We start from the raw sequence: 17326 nt of genomic DNA on the forward strand, positions 1-17326 counted from the left end.
AGGACAGCAGGGTACAAGGATGGAGGACACAGGGATGCAGGGTCATGAGGATGCAGAAATCAAGGATACAGGGATGCAGGGACGCCAGAGCAGGAAGGAAACCACATCAACACTTTTAGGCAACTCCACCCTTTTCCCCCCATGAAGATGAGGGGAATGGGATCCCAATGGGATTTTGGGGAATGCAGAAATCCTCCTGAGCATTTTTCCCCTCTTCCATGCAGCTGCACCCCAAATCTTTGCCCTGGGGAGCTGGGAAGGACATGTGAACCAAGGGGTCAGCACTCCCAGACCCTCTTCCCCTGGTGGCACCTCCATCTCTCTGCATTGCATGGAAAAAAAAGAGAATCCAAGGATCAATATTTGGGTTTTTTTATTAAAATATTGTTATACCAAGTGGAATGCTACAGCAATCTCGGTATAGGGTGGCATAACGAAACAGCCAGGTTTATGTTTAAATACTTAAAGATAACTTAAAACGCACAAACGAGAACTTGTCTTTGGCAGGAAAAAAAGTTCACAGCACGAAAAAAAATACTTAAAAAGAAATACCAATATTAATATAAAATATATTAAGTCATGGGGTTTGGGGTTTTTTTTCCTCTTTCATAATTTTTTGCTTCTTTTCCATTTTGTAAACAATGCACGAGAACCGAACGCATTTTTTACGTGTCTGGGGAGAGAAAAATAAAAAATGCAGTTGGCCAGCAAATGCACATGTTGAAAGGGGAAAGAAATAAAGAAAAATATATATATTTACATGAAGGGCAAGGATGGGAAGCTCCAAGGAGCGGGATGTTGGCACTGGCTACAAGCAGAAGCCAGCTGCCAGTAGCCAGGGGACAGAGCCAGGAGAAGAGTGGCACATCCCACTGCCTCCATCCTCAGAGCCTTTCACCTCCACTTTTCCTCCACCCTTCATCCCCTCCATTGTCATTTTTGTTTCACTGTCACCCCATCACAAAGCCTGTGACAGGCAGGAGGCAGGTGATGGGAGTTTGGTGCTCCCAGTGCTTCGCTTGGCCACGTGGATCCTGGTGGTCGATGGGACGCGCAGAGGATCCCTCCCAGCTCTGCCCCCGTGCAGAGTTCAGCTTGTGGGTACAGTTCGGGCCATCAGAGAGGGATTCTGCAGCTGGAAGCCAAGCACCTGGCTGGGTGCAGATGGCCAAGACCCAGAAGTGGGAGCTGGGATGGGGATGAAGTTGGGATGGAGCCAGGATGGGGATGGAGGCACCGCGGGGTCCCCGGGCTCCAGCACGCCCTGCGCAGCCAGGGACCCGTGTGGGCACTGAGGGGACAGTGACCCTGCCACATCCTGGAGTCACTGCCGAGACCGAGGGGACACCGCTGAGCTCCCGGCTCGGCCTCTCCTTCCCAGACGCTTCTCCATCCCAGCATGCTGGCAGGAGGGACTCTGCCACATCCTGGAGTCACTGCCGAGGCTGAAGGGACACTGCTGAGCTCCCAACTCGGCCCTCCTTCCCAGACGCTTCTCCATCCCAGCATGCTGGCAGGAGGGATGGAGAGGCCACCGTGCAGCCCTGGGTGGCCTTAAATCAGGATCTCCACCATGTCAGACAGGTCCAGGGCCCTGGCAGCGGCCGAGCTCTCTGCAGAGAAAGAAAGGATTTACAGGGATTCGCAGGGATTCGAACACACCCAACTCAACTGGGGCCTCAAAAATGCCTTAAAAATTGATGATCTTGTGCAAATCCCATCCTAGGGATGCTAACCCTACATGCTAGGCCATCCCAGCTCCCTGCCCTGTGCCATCTGGGGGAACTCACCCAGCACTGTGGTGCCCTCGCCCTGCTCGCTGCTCCCGGCCGCTCCATCTGTCTGCGTGCTGCCGTCCTTGCTGCCATGCTTGGAGTGCGATGGCAAGGGAAGGGCAGTGGACGCTGCTGTCCCTTCAGCGGTGGCTTTGCCTGCTGGAGGAGACTCTGTTAGGGATTCAAGGCAAGGGATTCAAGTTTTTAAGGCCAGATTAGACAGTGGAAGGTGTCCCTGCCCATAGAAGAGGGTAGAACAAGATGAGCTTAAAGGTCCCTTCCAGCCCAAACCATTCTGAGATTCTGTGATTGCTGGCTGATCCTGGAGGAATCACCCCTCCCCAAGCTCTCCAACTCCAAAACCACAGGAGAAAATTGCAAGCAGGTCCCCAGTGCCAAATGAAGGCAGGCAGCAGGCAGGTGTCCCTATTTACCTGTGCTGCCACGGGAGCTGGCCTCGGATGACCGGTCACTCTGGCCAGCCCCTGGCCAGCTCGGGGTGGCGGAGGCAGCGAAGATGGAGGGCACAGATTTGGCCGGCCGCAGGGAGCCCTGAAGGGCTTTGCTGGGGTCCCTCCGCGAGCGCTGCTGCAGGACCTTGATGACAGCATCCTTCTCCAGGATCTGGGCATGAAGGGCTTTCAACCTGGAGAGCAGGAAAGGCAGAAGCTGGAAGAGGAGCTGGATGGCGAGAGGAGGATCCAGGCATTGCCCAACCAAAAAGTTTGATGGGGTCCATACGCCTCTGGTGAGGTGGGACTAACCTGTTCTCCATCTCCTGGTGCTTGTGGCTGGCCAGGAGCAGGTCCTCATTGAAGCTGCTGTTGGGGGAGTGCCGTGGCGAGTGGCTGATGAGGGTGGTGTCACGCTGGGCGGCCGCCGTGGCCGCGGCGTCCATGGCGAACTGGCGCATGGTGCACTCCTCCAGGTACTTCTGCTCCCACTTGGTCATGTCGGCCTCCAGCGCCAGGATCTTCTCCTCCCTCTCCCTCAGCTGCTCCGACAGCGTGTGGGCGCTCAGCTCCGGCGTCCCCCCGCTGGCCATGCCCGCCTGCCTCTGCAGCAACCAAAACAGAGCCCCAGTGAGGATGAGGAGGTGCTGGGAGCACGCAGCACCCGCTGTGCCTGGCTGGAGCCGCCGTGTGTCACAGACGTCTTTTATGAAAAATCTTTTTTTAAAGCTTTTTCCTCTTGAGAACAAAATGTAAACAATGGTTATCTGCTGCTGTGGAATGCAACAGGTGGATCTGTGATTGGCCCATGTTTGTTGTTTCTAATTAATGGCCAATCACAGTGAGCTGGCTCGGACAGAGAGTTCAAGCCACAGACTTTTGTTATCATTTTTTCTTTTGCTATTCTTAGCCAGCCTTCTGATAAAATCCTTTCTTCTATTCTTTTAATATAGTTTTAATATAATATATACCATAAAATAACAAATCAAGCCTTCTGAAACATGGAGTCAGATCCTCATCTCTTCCCTCATCCTAACACTGACACAGTCGTGCCTCGCCAGCACCCACCTGCTGAGCCCGCAGCATCTTCAGCTCCTGCTCCAGGCGGGTGCGGAGCCGCAGCTCCAGCTGCTCCCGCTTCTCGCAGGCGGCCTGGAGCTGCCCCAGGGCTGCCTGCAGCCGCTCCACCTTCTCCACGTAGGCTCGCTTCTTCCGCAGCTCGGCCTCCGCCTTGGCCGCCCGCGCCTGGGCGCTGCCCAGCGCCTGCTCCAGCAGCTCTGCCCGCCGCCGCTGGTCCTCGTTGGCGCTGCGCAGCAGGGACACCTCCCGCTCCAGCTTCTCCTTCTCCTGCTGGTGCTCATAGCCTGAAAGGGAACACCACAAATCTCAGATATTCCACTTCCCTATGGCTGTGAAGCACAGTGGGGATTCTTTGCTTCCCAACATCTGGCCATGCCACCCCTTCCGCCAGATCTTCTATCAAACGGGGGTCAGGGGCATTCCAGCCGCTTGGGCAGATGGCCAGAAGCCTCCACGTGCCACATTCCAGCCTAAATTTTATCTCAGGAAGGGTGAGACCTGCCTGGTGTGAATCCAGCCACCTTAGGGAAGGGCATGGAATTCTTCCTACTAACACCAACATCCTATCTCTCTGCGAAAATTTAAGCACATTTTCCCCCAAAAAAGCCCAGGCTGTCATGGCTGCGAAGTGCAGGAGGGAGGAGGGAGAGAACGGCCGGGCTGGCGTGGGGCGGGAGTGCGGGCTCGGTGCTGGAAGAGCCGGAGCCGCGGCAGGAATGTGGGGAATGCGGGTCACGCCGCCGGCCGGCCGCCGGGATTAATGGCTCGAGTCCAGCGCCAAGAACTGCTCCATCCTCCCTGGGGAAGGGCGAGAGCTGCCGCCCGACACCCGCCTCCTCCTCCTGCAGCCGAGCCCTGCTCGCAGATGCCCGGGGAGCCGGGCAGGGATGGGTGTCCATCCCCCGGGACTTACTCTGTGCCAGGAGTTTGGCCACGCTGCCCTGGCTGCTCTCCTGGTTTTCCTGGTTCTTGCTGGCCAGCTGCTTGTTCGCAGATTCCAACCGCTCTGATCCAAAATAAAAAAACCTCAGTTAAGATTTAAATACAAGATTTTGGCTGGAGGAAGGAGAAAAAACCTTGTTTCCCATGGAAACAGCTGGAGGACACAAAACACCCACAGGAAGGGGGACACAGAGGGTGCCTCACCTTTCAGGTCTCGGTTGAAATCCTGCAGCCGTCGCATCTCACAATCCCTCTTGTTCCTCATGGCTTTCTCCAAGGCTTCCCGCTTGGAGGACGCCTTGACAAGGTTTTCGTAATCCTCCGAGATGCGCTGGATCTCGCTCTCCAGCTGGGGCGGAGGAAGGGACAAGCCAGAGTTAGGTATTCATGGAATGAGGAAAGGCACATGCCAGCCAAAGCCCAGCCGGGGTGCTCAGCCCAACCTGAGCTGCCAGAGGAGCTCAGTTCACCCCAAGCGCGCTGTTTTGGGGGAAAAACTGATATTTTTTTTTTTTTGTCTTTTCTCTTATGGAAGAGTTTTTCCACAGAATTTTGGCTCTGCCACAGCCCAGCCACGGGGAACAGCCGCCCCTTGTAGACGGGCACACAAAGGGCTTTCTGTGGCGGCCGGGATGGGGGGACAGGCGGAGGGAGAGGGTCACTGGAGAATGGGCTCCTTCTCCCCAACCCCGGCTGCCGTGCTGCAGCTGCTCCGAGGGGAACGAGCCGCCAGAGGGAGGAGGAGAAAGGATTAAATCACTAAAGGGGGTGAATTTTCACAGCAGCTGGTCGAGCATCGCCCCGGGCAGGAGGCACACGGGAAGAAGCTGCCACCATTCCCTCACCTTCTGGATACGGCTCGCCTTCTCGGCGCAGCTCTCCAGCTCCCGCCGCAGCCTCTCGTTGTCCCGCTGCAGCCTCTCGTTGTCCCGCAGGACGGCGTCGGCCCGGGCCAGGCGGCTGCCGGCCGACACGGCCTGCGCGCTGACCAGCGCCTCCACGCCCGCCGGAGCCAGCGCGCCCGGGCACAGCGGCAGGAACGCGGCTGGCACCGAGGTGGGCAGCACCCTGCGGAGAGCCAGGAGGGGGTGTCAGGGTGGGCAGGATGGGAGAGGTGGGTGCAGCTCCAGCATCCCATCAGGCACGTGCTGCTGTCACCTCAAAGGAGGTGGAAGTGCCTATCCTGCTTTTTAGAGCTGGGAAGGGCTCGCTGTCTAACCACACATCCCATCTTGCAGGGATGCCTTGACTCGACCCCTCCAGCACCTGGCCAGTGGGTCTGGATGGGCTCCCAACCCTCCAGGTCCCTCTCTTGCTGGGAATGCTGCAGGCAGCCTGGCATAGGATGCACCTTGAAAGCCAGCATTTTCCTTATTTTCTGTGAAAAGCAAGGAACTCCTGACATAGGCCCTCACTGCCAAACTGTAGATGTGTCCTTTTTATATTCAGAGAAGCCAGGCCAGCCTGGCTGCCCCTTGTGCCAGTGCTCCAGCATCCCAGCTCACCATCCCTTCTGGAATCCCTGAGCAGGGCCTGGCCCCGCTGCGCTCCCCCGCGGGCTGCCCGCCAAGGGCTGCATTCCTGCGGGATGATATACGAGCAAGGAAGAATAAATACATCTTCCCCACAGCTCCCCTTCCCCTCTTTGTTCCCTGCAAGGAGAAGGTTTTCCTGCTGGAGATGCTATCGCTCTCTGCCTGGATAGATCAGCAGGGCTGGGAGCAGTGTGTCCTCACATTGAGCCACCAGTTCCCTTCTTCCCATCATTTTCCACACTGGAAGAGGTTGTTTCCAGTCCTCCTCAAATTCCAGGCAATGCCTGGACCCCCAGATGTCCATCTCACAGTCACCCAGGGGGCTTTGCCAGAGGCACTGAGCTGCCAAAGGGACCACAGACCACCTGGCACCAGCCCAAGCTCTGCTCAGCAGCAATTCCAAGTATCATGGACATTCCCAGCTCAGGACCATGGCATGGGTTTCTGTGGAGCAGGGAGCATATTTGTATTGCATCCTGCCCCATACCTATTCCACATTTAGCTGTTTCCTGGGCTGCTTCCAGCTCCTGGATTATTCCCTAAATTACCCCCAGCTCCCTCCTGGTGCATGGGAAGGAGGCAGGGTCTGCTGTGGGAATGGGATTTTCTTCACTGGTTGGAAAAGCCCAGCCATGCTGGGGGAGCTGGGGACAGGAGCAGAGTGGGGGGCTCCTAGCAGGCCTGGGCCAGTGAGGACAAAAGCAGCTGCTCTGGGCCCCCACTGCCCCTCCAAGCATCCATCCTGAACATCCCTGAGAGGCATCCAAAAGCAGAGAGCCCAGGGGCAACAGCTTTACCTGATGTCAGCATGCTGAAATGCAGGACCTTCCCGGGAGCAGGCTCGGGGCTCAGCCAGGTAAGCGTCCTGGGCCGGTATGACATAGGGATACTCCGGGGGCGGTCCCCGCGGCTCCGTGCCCTCGGGCTGCTGCCCGCGCAGGGGGACGAGCTGCCGGGAGAGCTGCGGGAAGCTGTGCGACGCGCTGATGGGGCTCTGCGCCTTGGCCCCGTTCCTCTCCAGCGACATCCGCATGAGCCGCTCGCTCAGCGACCGCACGTGGCCGTGCTTCAGCTCCTTGAGCCCCTCGTCGGGGCGCCGGGCGCCGCTCTCGGCCCGCGTCCCCGCTCCGCGCTGCGATGCCAGCAGCTGGGAATGCGCCTTGGCCTCCTCGTAGGTGGGCAGCTCCTCGCCCTTGGGCGGGCACAGCCGGTAGACGCTGTTCTCCAGGTAGACGTGGTCGGAGTGATGCTCCTGGCCCTGCGGCTCCTGCCGCGTGGATTGCTGCACCATCTGGCTCTCCTCGGGGCTCAGGCTCTCCAGGGAGGAGCGGGGGCTGCCGGCGCCGCCGCCGCCGCGCAGGGCTTGCTGCTGGATGGCCAGCAGAGTGCGGTTCTCCGTGAGATTCCCATAGCGCAGCTGCTCCTGGATCAGCCGGTGCAGCACCGTGCCGTTCGAGTCCTCCGCCGTCCTCATGTCCGTCCGTGCCGGCGGCAGAGCCACGATTCCACCCGACGAGGGGAGTCCCGGGGGACCTCAACAGCGACTGGGCACGCCGAGACACCTGCGGCAGGGAGAAACGGGATTGTTGGGAGGCAGCCGGGGCAGGACGGTCTGGATCCTGATGGACACGGGAATGTTTGCCAGGAATCCGGCCCGGACGTGCCCGTGGCGGCACTGGGAGAGCGGAGTAGCCCAGCACCGGCACCGCACCTGGGGCTGGCTCGGAGCTGGTGCCCCACGGCCCGGGATAAAGCGGCCCCACGGGACCGGGCACAGAGCCACCGGGAGATGGATAGGACCCCCCATCCCCGGACACGGAGGTCCTGGACTTGCAGAGGTGTCCCAGTCCCGGTGAGGGTCCTGGGATTTTTCCGTGCGGGAGGGAGGAATGCTCCGGTCCCGTTTGGGAGGGTTTCAGGAGGGTTCCCAGTCCCTGGGGGTGGATCCGGCATGGGAGAGGGTTTTTTCCCCGAGATGGTCCCGGTGCCGGGGGGGAAGAGGCGAGTCCCGGTCCCAAGGAGAAGAGTCCCGGTTCTGGGAGCTGGGGGCCGTCCTTTTCCCCTGGAGGGATCCCAGTCCCGGCTGGGGCCTTCCTTGGGCCAGGGGGGTCCGATCCCCGTCAAAGAGTCCCAGCCCCGGCCGGGAGGACCTCGGTCCAAGGGGGTCTCGGTCCCGGGATTGCTGGCCCGGGTGGGTCCCGGTGCCGAGGGAGGGAGGTCCCGATCCCTGCTGGGGAATTCCCGGTGTGGGGGAGCGTCCTTTCCCCAGGGGCATCCCCGTGCCGGAGGGATCCCTGTGCCGCTCGGGGGTCCCGATCCCGGTCGGGGGCGTCCCAGTGCTAGAGGGGTTCCCTGTGCCGGGGGGGAGGGGGTGCCAGTACCGGGGAATTCCCGGTGCTAGGGGGTCCGGATACCGCTCGGGGGATCCCGGTGCCGGTCAGGGGGGTCCCGGTGCTGGGGGATTCCCGGTGCCGGGGGTCCCCGGTGCCGGTCGGGGGTCCCGATGGCAGAACTCACCGTGGCATGGCGGAGCGGAGCGGTGCTGCTGCGGCTCTGAGCGTCCCGGGGCCGCGGGGGCCGGGCCGGGCTCTGCTATGCCCGGAATGCGGGGCCGGTCCCGCCCCGCTCCGCCCCGGGGCCGCCGCCGGCGCAGCAGCGCGGCCGGGAGCGGGAGCGGCAGCTGCGGCCGGGGGGGCGGCTCTGCCCGCCAGCTGTCCCGGGCCGTAAATCTGCCCCGGCCTTTGTCTGCGGGGCCGGGGCAACCCCGAGCCTGCCGGCCCCATCTGCTCTGCCCCCTCGGGCCCCCCCTTCCCGCATGCCCCCTCTTCGCATCCCCCCTGCCTCGCATTCTGCGTCCTCGCATCCCCCCTCCTCGCATCCCCCTTCTTTGTGTCTCTCTCCTTAACATCCTCCTTCTCACATCCCCCACCTCACACCCCTGTCCTCTCATTCCCCACCTCACATTCCTCCTCGTGTCTTCCTCCTCACATCCCCCTCCTCACATCCCCCTCTTTATGTCCCCCTCTTTGTATTTCACATCTCACTTCTTGCATCCCCCATCTCGCATCCCCCCTCCTCGCCTTCCCCCTCCTTGCATCCCCTCTTCACATCCCTCTCCTTGCATTCCTCCCTCCCTGTGTCCTCCATCCTCACACCCCCTCTGTTTGGGGATGCCAGCTCCCTGTGGGATGCAGCAATTCCGGCCAGCTCGTGTCTGCCTCGGCACCTTTGCGTGTCCCCTGCTGCCTCAGTTTCCCCTTTGGGGCTCTGCCACCCCCTTCCCTGGGGGCACACAGGGTTTCAGGGGCTGAACTCCCCCTTCAAAGCACCCCAGCTCATCTCTGAAGGGACACCGAGCACCCCCAGCCCCAAAGCAGTGGAACACCAGCCCCATCCCAGCCCCAGGCTGCCGGTGCAGAGTCCAGAGGCCCCGAGAGAGACGGCAGATGGCCGGAGGGGAGGCGGCGGGGAGAGGCAGGTGCAGGGGAAAATTGCTTATTAGCTCCGGGACATTAAGCTCCCATTCTTTTGAGGGAGCTCAAAAAGCATCTTCTGACTGGCACAGAGCCGGGAGGCTGATCTGGGAGGGGGACATGGGGGTCTCCAGCCTCCTCTCCTTGTTTATCTGCTCCATCACATGCTGGTATCACCCCCGAGGCACCCAGGGTGCAATAGCAGGAATAGGGCTGCAGGCACAGGTCACTACCTCTGGGTTATCTCCCAAAAAATGGGGGGAAAATAAATCTCCTATGTGTAGCAGATACCAGACTCAAAGCAGGGGAGCATGGAAAGTAAATGCAGAGAAATGGTCAGCGCTTGGAGGAAGAGGAGCACCTGGAACCTCAAGAAACATGTTTTCCAGCCCAGTTTTCCCAGTGACAAGTCAAATCCTCATGGATGAAGGTTGAAATGTGGGAATTGGCACCCTGAAGCCCCAATGAGGGTCTAGTTTGGTGTGGGGAGGAGATGAGAGCACAGAACTTGTCCCTTTGTCCCCAGGCATGTGCAGAGTCTGGAAACACTGGGCCAGGCCCAGCACCTTGGGTTGCATGGTTGGATGGATGGATGGATGGATGGATGGATGGATGGATGGATGGATGGACAGGACTTGGAGAAACGTGGTCTAGTGGAAGATATCCCTGTCCCAGGCAGAGAGTGGAACAAGATGAGCTTTAAGGTCCTTTTTGACCTAAACCAGTCTGTGATTCTATGGATAAACAGATGGATGGATGGATGGATGGATGGATGGATGGATGGATGGATGGATGGATGGATGGATGGATGGATGGAGAGATGAATGGATGGATGGATGAATGGATGGATGGACAGATGGATGGATTATGGATGGATGGGTGGATCAATGGATGGATGGATGGATGATGCACCACTCCAATATACCAAGCCCAGCAGCAGCATCTCCTAAAGGACCCAGCAGTGGCTCTGCCCTGCTCTTTCCTGGATGGATGGGGCTCCCACCTGAGCTCCAAGGGACCAGCCCAGCTCCCCCAGCACCCAGGATTCCTCTCCTGGCTCATCCCCCTGGCCTTATCCATGTCTGTGTCACCCTGCTTCCCTTCCTATCCTAACACTGCCCTATTTCTGGCAGCAGGAAACCCCTCCTGGGCTGATAACACCCCTTTGGAAAGTGATCTGAAGAGCTTCCTCTCCTCCTTTCTAATACTGAAGGTAAGAAAGGCCTCAACCTTTTGGTTTTCCCCAGGAGAAGGTAAAACAGCAGCTGGCCCCGGGGGCAGTGGTGGGGGCACCTTTGGGTGCCTGCAGGGACCCTGTTCCCAGGTGGAGCATCCCGGAGGATGGGGCAGGGCCTGGGGGACGTGGCTGGAGGCAGCGCAGGTGCCGCGGTGTCCCAGGCTGGGCGGGGTGACACACGGCTCCGCAATGCCAGACCCTCCCACTGACCTCAGCCCAGCCTTATCGCCGAGGCGGTGGAGCCGGGAGAGGGAGCCAAGAAAATACTCGTGGGATGAGATCACCTCGGCTGTCTTCAGGCTCCCAGAGTGCCTCAGCCCTCGGCCGTGCTGAGCCTGGAAAACTGGGGCATTGTGGCAAGAGGAAGGTGCCTGGCATGGAGGGGAGGTTTGCAGCCTCAGCACATCTCCCAGCGAGATGGTGACACTGGTGACAGCATCCCATGAGTCCCAGTGACAGTGTCTGTGGCCATGCTGAACACCTCAAACCTTTCCATGGCAATCTTCCTGCTAAAGCTTCCTCCAGGTACCTGCTGCTTCTGTCCCAAACTCTGGATTCAGAGTGCAGCCAGGAGCTGGAGTTGAAGGAATTGCACAAGTGATGTTTCCCCGTGCCAGGATTCCCCAGACTGCCCCCAAAGGGAACTGCACCCCATGGGCAAGGAGCCAAGGCAGCAGCCCAGCCCCTCCCCTGCTCCCACCATCCCATCCAGAGGGACCCTGTCCTCATGGAGATACCCCACAAACTGCCAGACCTGAGGCCAACTCATCCTCCCTGTCCTCTCTCTGAAATTTGCATCATTTTGGGGTGTCCAGGTCTGATTCCCCCTGGGAATGTGTGACCTGGGGTTCTGCTGTGCAACAGGGTGAATTCCCTTCCCAAAACCCCAACAGGGAACACTCCTCAATATGGGCAGGGCATGGGTGGGATTGGGATCCTCCTGGTTGTGCCAAATCCCCTCACTCTGCTTTGCTGCTTTGTGGCTGATATGGCTCTTCCTCGGTGGAGGAAGGAATGGAAAGATCCCTCTCCACCCAGGGAAAAGGGAAGGAATGGAAAGATCCCTCTCCACCATGGAGAAAGGGAAGGAATGGAAAGATCCCTCTCCACCATGGGGAAAGGGAAAGAATGGAAAGATCCCTCTCCACCCAGGGAAAAGGGAAGGAATGGAAAGATCCCTCTCCACCCAGGGAAAAGGGAAGGAATGGAAAGATCCCTCTCCACCCAGGGAAAAGGGAAAGAATGGAAAGATCCCTCTCCACCCAGGGAAAAGGGAAGGAATGGAAAGATCCCTCTCCACCATGGAGAAAGGGAAGGAATGGAAAGATCCCTCTCCACCATAGGGAAAGGGAAGGAATGGAAAGATCCCTGTCCACCCAGAGGAAAGGGAAGGAATGGAAAGATCCTTCTCCATCAAAGGAAAACCTTGTTAGTCTTGGTGGGGACACAGCTGGAGCAATGAGGGCACCCGGACTGATCCCACCTGAAAGAGCAGCCATCCCCAAGACATTAATCCACAACTGTTGCCATCACTCTGGGCGCAGCCAGCTCCTCCACACCTCAGGTGTCTCTGCCAGGATCAGACCCCTGAGATTCCCCTCTTTTTTCAGGGGGATGCTGGATCTATCCCAGGTAAGGATCACAGAAAGCTGGAGTGCTCCTATTTCCCCCCACCACTGTCTCCTGGGTTCTCTCCTCTTCTGTAGTTGATCTAAAGTTCCCATATGGATAACCCAGGGCACATCCCCACCCCAAGACCTCCTGCCACAGTTCTTCATCCATCAAACACTCAGGGAGGTGGTGCCACAGGCACCTTCAGAAAGCCCCTTCTTAGGAATTTTAAAAGGGAAAAAATGTGGCTGAAAACAGGGCCAGGACCCTCCTCTTTCTCATCTCCCCTGCATTTTAATGCCCCTGAGTCATTTCCATTCCTGGATGTTAAATTGTTCTTTTCTGCTTTCCTTTATTCCCCTGTTTCCTGCGAGGGGTTTGTTCCTGACCTGCCAGCCCCAGTGGGACCCGGTCCAGGGGACGCTGAGGAGATGCCAGCAGGGACAAAGGTGAAGCCAGGAGCCACCAGCCCCAGGGGACACAGCTCTGCATTTCCATAGCAAAGCCCTTCACTGTTGTTTTGCCGCCTTTGAGGAATTTTCTCTTTTTCCTGAGAAATTCAAAGGGCTGGGTGTGATTTCCTGCCCACCTGGGGAGGCTCCACCTCCCGTCCCAGAGCTCGGGCTCGGTGGGGATGTGGGGGGACACAGAGACACCAGGGAAGTGTCACAGTGCCACCAGCAGCACCTCCTCACTGATTCCATCTGCCCACCTGAGTCTGGAGCACATCCAGGTGGGTGGGTGGGTCTGTGCCCCCTCCCCGGGGCCATGGGGGGGATTTGAACCCCAGTTTGGAGCCACCCCTTGCAAAAGGAGGGGGCAGAACTCTTGGGTTGGCTGTTAATATTCTCTGCCCCGAGATGTGCAGGGTGTCTCTGCTTCGGCCTGCGCAGCTGAAGAGCGAGCGTGGACTCTTCAGTTTTCAGTCTTGAGGTTGTTTATTAATTCTTATCTATAAAATTTTATTTCTGCCCAGCCAAGATCTGCTCAGCAGGGCAGCCACAGGCACTCTGACCACCCTTCCCAGTCCAGCCAGGCCGGGAAGGTTTGGCTGGGACAAATCTCTCCCTTCCCAGCTCAGCCAAAATGGAAAGGTTTGGCTGGAATAAATATTCTCCTTCCCAGCCCAGCCAAAGTGAGAAGATTTGGTTGGAATAAACATCCTTCTTTCCAGCTCAGTCAAAGTAGAAAGGTTTGGCTGGAAGAAATGTCCTCCTTCCCAGCCCAGCTAAGGTGGGAAGATTTGGTTGGAATAAACATCCTCCTTCCCAGCCCAGCCAAGGTGGGAAGGTTTGGCTGGAATGCATGTCCCCCTTCCCAGTCCAGCCAAAGTGAGAAGATTTGGTTGGAATAAACATCCTCCTTTCCAGCTCAGCCAAGGTGGAAAGGTTTGTTTGGAATAAATGTCTTCCTTCCCAGTCCAGTCAAGCTGGGAAGGTTTGGTTGGGACAAATCTCCTTCCTAGCTCAGCCAAAGTGAGAAGATCTGGTTGAAATAAACATCCTCCTTCTCAGCCCAGCCAAAGTGAGAAGGTTTGGTTGGGACAAATCTCTCTTGTCCCAGGCCAGCCGAGCTGGGAAGGCTTAGCTGGGACAAATCTCCTCTGTCCCAGTTCAGCCAAACTGGAAAAGTTTGGTTGAAATAAACGTCTCCCCTCCCAACCCAGCCAAAGTGAGAACGCTTGGTTGGGGCAAATCTCTCTTTTCCCAGCTCAGCCGAAGTGGGACGGTTTGGTTGGGGCAAATCTCTCTTTTTCCAGCTCAGCAAAGGTGGAAAGGCTTGGTTGAAATAAATATCCTCCTTCCCAGCCAAGATGGACAGGTTTGGCTGGGACAAATCTCTCTTTTCCCAGCCCAGCCGAGGTGGGAAGGCCTGGTTGGCCACGGCGCGATTCCCTGCGAGCGGAGCCGCGTGTTTTATCCCGATGATACAATAGAAAATGCCTGTGAAGTCCCGGCCCTCTGGAGCATTTCCTTAGCTCTCTGGAATTTCCGTTCGGTCCTTCCTCTCCCAGGCTCTTACCGAAAGCCGATGTCACCGCACGGCTCTGGAGAGCAGCCAGCCCCGGGGTCCCTGCCCAGCTCCCCACCACCGTGCTGGGGCTTTGCAAGGAGCTCCTGGAGGGTGTCAGCCCCGTCCTCGTGCCCCTTCATTAATCACCAAAGGCCGCTCTGCCAATCAAGGAAAGATTTACAAGGCAGGCAGGAAGCTCTTGTTTTTACAGGAGTGCCTCAAACACACGCACACAGTAGGAAAAGCAAACATTCCAGGCATACCAAGGGATCCACGGGATAAAAATTCCCCAAACAGCCCAGATTAAGATACTTGGCTGCACATGGAAACACTAAAACCTGGGCTCAAGGATTTAATTGTCTCATTTAGCAGCGAGCCCTGTGGAACAACCTGAGTGGCCTGGGAACAGCCAGCCCTTGGGGGCAGGGAGTGGGGTCACTGGTGCTGCCCTCCCTACAATAGAGGTCAGGGCTGGCCCCCAGCCCTCTCCCAGCTCCATATGGTCGCCAGAGCCTTGTGGCAGTGTTTAATGCGAGTTTTTCCTTTGGAAAGGCTCAGCCCAGCTCCTGGGTGAGTCAGGCAGGGTCGCTCTGAATCAACAGAGAGCTGAATCCCAGCCCAGGGGAGCAGGGGGAGCCTCTGCTCCAGCTCCAGCCCTGAGATCCCCGGGCTCAGAGGGGTGCTCATGGTGCTGTGTCCATCCCTGCCAGCTCCCATCCTGCCCTGAAGGCTCTGGAGACAGTGGGAACACTCCCATCTTCTCCAGTCCCATGTCCCAGCCCAGGAGAAGCCACAACTTTGCTGTCTGACAGTGACATTTTGGTGTATGGATCTTACAGGCCCATGAGAAAGGCAGGAGGGAGCTGCTATCCCTGGAAGTGTCCAAAGCCAGGCTGGATGGGGCTCTGGAAAGCCTCTTCTGGGGGATGGTGTCCTGTCCCTGCAGGGTGAGAAAGCAAGAGGGCTCAGACATTGTTGTGAACTGGAAATATCCTCCCTCTGGAAGGGCTGGGAACTCCCAAATATCCTCCCTCTGGAAGGGTATAAATGCTCCCAAATATCCTCCCTCTGGAAGGGCTGGGAGCTCCCAAATATCCTCCCTCTGGAAGGACTGGGGGCTCCCAAATATCCTCCCTCTGAAAGGGTAGAAAGGCTCCTCTCTCATCTTTCTGCAAACCACACCACAGAGAGTGGAACTGGACCTCACCTGTTACAGGTGGTTTGTCCGCTTCTGCTCCAAATCCAGCTGCCAGTGGCTTGTCCCAGCAGGATGCTCTGGCTCGCACTCATGGATGGCTTCTGGAAGAGCAGAGGGACCGGCAGGGAAATAAATCCCCTGGTGAATGTGAGAGTTAAATAGAAGCCTGTGCTTGAGATCACAGAATCATGGAATGGTTGGGGTTAGAAGGGGCATTAAAGCCCATCCAGTTCCACTTCCTGCCATGGGCAGGGACACCTTCCACTGTCCCAGGTTGCTCCAAACCCTGTCCAGCCTGGCCTTGGACACTTGCAGGGATAGGGCAGCCACAAATTCCCCAAGCAACCTGTTCCTTATCCCGAAGTGCAGCCCATGAGTGGAGCTGCCTGCCCCAAAACCTCACCCAAACCCCTCTCCTGCAGCCCAAGCTTTCCCAGAGTTCCCCGTGGCTGTGGGGATGCTCCATGGGATACAGGGGTGGGATCATGGCTTGCATTGCAGCACATCATGTCATTCCTGAGAGCAGCTCCTTGTGCTCCTCCTCTCTTTCCCCTGCTCACCACCAGCAGCAGACCAGGACCACCTCATGGCTGGGACATGGATGCAGCCTTCAGGAGTTGGTTTTGCCCCAGTAAAACTTTTATGTGGATGGTTCATTCTCTGGACACTGCCAGGGCTGTTTGGAGTGTGCAGCCCTTTCCCAGAAGCCAGCAGCACCTTCCCTTTCCAGGGCATTTCCAAGTGCTCTGAGGCTTCCAGCTTGGCAACTCCCACTTGAAGTCACTGGAGAAGCCATCCCAAGGGAGATGAGCACCACTCACCAGGGATCCAGCAGCTGCTGGTGGAACAGCATAAAGAGCGGCGGGTCTGGAAGGAAGTGTTGGCAAGGATAATCCCTTGGGTCAGGGATAAACTCCCTGGAGTGTGGGGTTCAGGAGAGCTGGTGTCAGGGGGGCCACTGGGCAGGCTGGAGGAGTCTGTCTTCACAGCAGGAGAATTCCCAAGGGCTCCCAAGTTCAGAGTAGAGATGCCTTTGGGCTCTTCCAGGAGATCTCTGGCATCCTGGGCATCTTCTGCCCCCTGGCTGGGAGGGCCTGGGAGTGGCAGGCGGGAAATACTGGGGCAGGTGGAACTTCCATCCCATTCCATCCTCAGAATGGGGTTGGGAGGCCTGCCCAGGCTGCTTCACTTGCCCTCTGTCCTGCCTTGCCTTGCCTTTCCTTCCTTTTCCTTCCTATTCCTCCCCACCCCCTGCCTTCCTTTCCCTTGTTTTCCATTCTCTTACCTTGCCATGCCTTCCCCTTCCCTTCCCCTTCCCTTCCCTTCCCTTCCCCTCCCCTCCATCCAAGTTAACCCCTTGCCCTGCAGGCACAGCTGTTCCACCTGCACTTGTGTAAAATAAAAGGATTTAAAAGACAGATTAAGCCTATTTACCTTTATATCACTAAAATCACCTGTGTGCCTAGAACCACCCACCACTTCCCAAATTACCTCCCCAGTGGAATTATTTGTTATCCCAATAATTTGAAACACCAGGTACTGGAACCCCACTGCTGTCACATGAAAGCTGCACTGAAGGTAGGGAGGCTTTGAGCAATGCATAAATAATGAGTCATCATTAATAAATATTTATGGAAATTCTCTGCTCCCCCTCTGTTGTAGGAGATGGGACAGATGTGATCTAGGTCTGTTGAGCAGCCAGGAACTGGATTTTGGTTTGCGTGCATCAAATATCATCACTTTGAGTCACAACACGTCAGTGCTCCGAGCAAGATGCTCAGGGGCTGAATGGGGATGAAGTCATGGAGGGAACCAGCAGCTGCAAAAATACAGGGATTGGGAAACGCAGCCGACGTCAAACTGCTCTGGGAAGTCATGGCAGGAGTTTCAACACAGGTACTCCTGGTGTTTTTTGGGGGAAAAAATAAAAAGGGGGAACTTTTGCTGCAAGGAAAGCAATAAAAGAAGAAAGAAAAGAAGAAAGTTCTCTCAGTCTGGTGGCATTGTTTT

General features: G+C 57.4%; 1 protein-coding gene across 3 annotated transcripts; it reads right to left on the bottom strand.

Annotated features, from left to right (window-relative positions):
• Nucleotides 1-356: 356 nt before the first annotated feature.
• On the bottom strand, nt 357-8349 carry AMOTL2 (angiomotin like 2). 3 transcript variants are annotated; one of them, XM_058812046.1, is made up of 10 exons: nt 8302-8349; nt 6582-7346; nt 5095-5317; nt 4454-4598; nt 4221-4313; nt 3296-3591; nt 2540-2832; nt 2210-2421; nt 1791-1931; nt 357-1613 (listed from the first exon to the last, which is right to left on the bottom strand). In XM_058812046.1, exons 2-10 carry the CDS (start codon nt 7256-7258, stop codon nt 1555-1557), a joined length of 2139 nt encoding a protein of 712 aa, XP_058668029.1. In that variant the 5' UTR covers nt 7259-7346; nt 8302-8349; the 3' UTR covers nt 357-1554. The 3 variants fall into 3 exon arrangements, with proteins under 3 accessions (XP_058668029.1, XP_058668028.1, XP_058668027.1); XM_058812045.1 differs by having other exon boundaries at nt 1791-1934; XM_058812044.1 differs by having other exon boundaries at nt 1791-1946.
• Nucleotides 8350-17326: the final 8977 nt, after the last annotated feature.

Source organism: Ammospiza caudacuta, chromosome 11 (assembly GCF_027887145.1).
Source record: "Ammospiza caudacuta isolate bAmmCau1 chromosome 11, bAmmCau1.pri, whole genome shotgun sequence".
NCBI classification, from domain to species: Eukaryota; Metazoa; Chordata; class Aves; order Passeriformes; family Passerellidae; genus Ammospiza; species Ammospiza caudacuta.

Excerpts from the sequence above, each read along its gene's own strand:
- AMOTL2 (XM_058812044.1), bottom strand. The coding sequence starts at position 7,258 with ATGAGGACGGCGGAGGACTCGAACGGCACGGTGCTGCACCGGCTGATC. Across the intron at positions 5,318-6,581 it reads TTTCAGCATGCTGACATCAG|GGTGCTGCCCACCTCGGTGC; the intron begins GTAAAGCTGTTG and ends GGCTCTCCGCAG. Across the intron at positions 2,422-2,539 it reads CACCAGGAGATGGAGAACAG|GTTGAAAGCCCTTCATGCCC; the intron begins GTTAGTCCCACC and ends CCTGCTCTCCAG.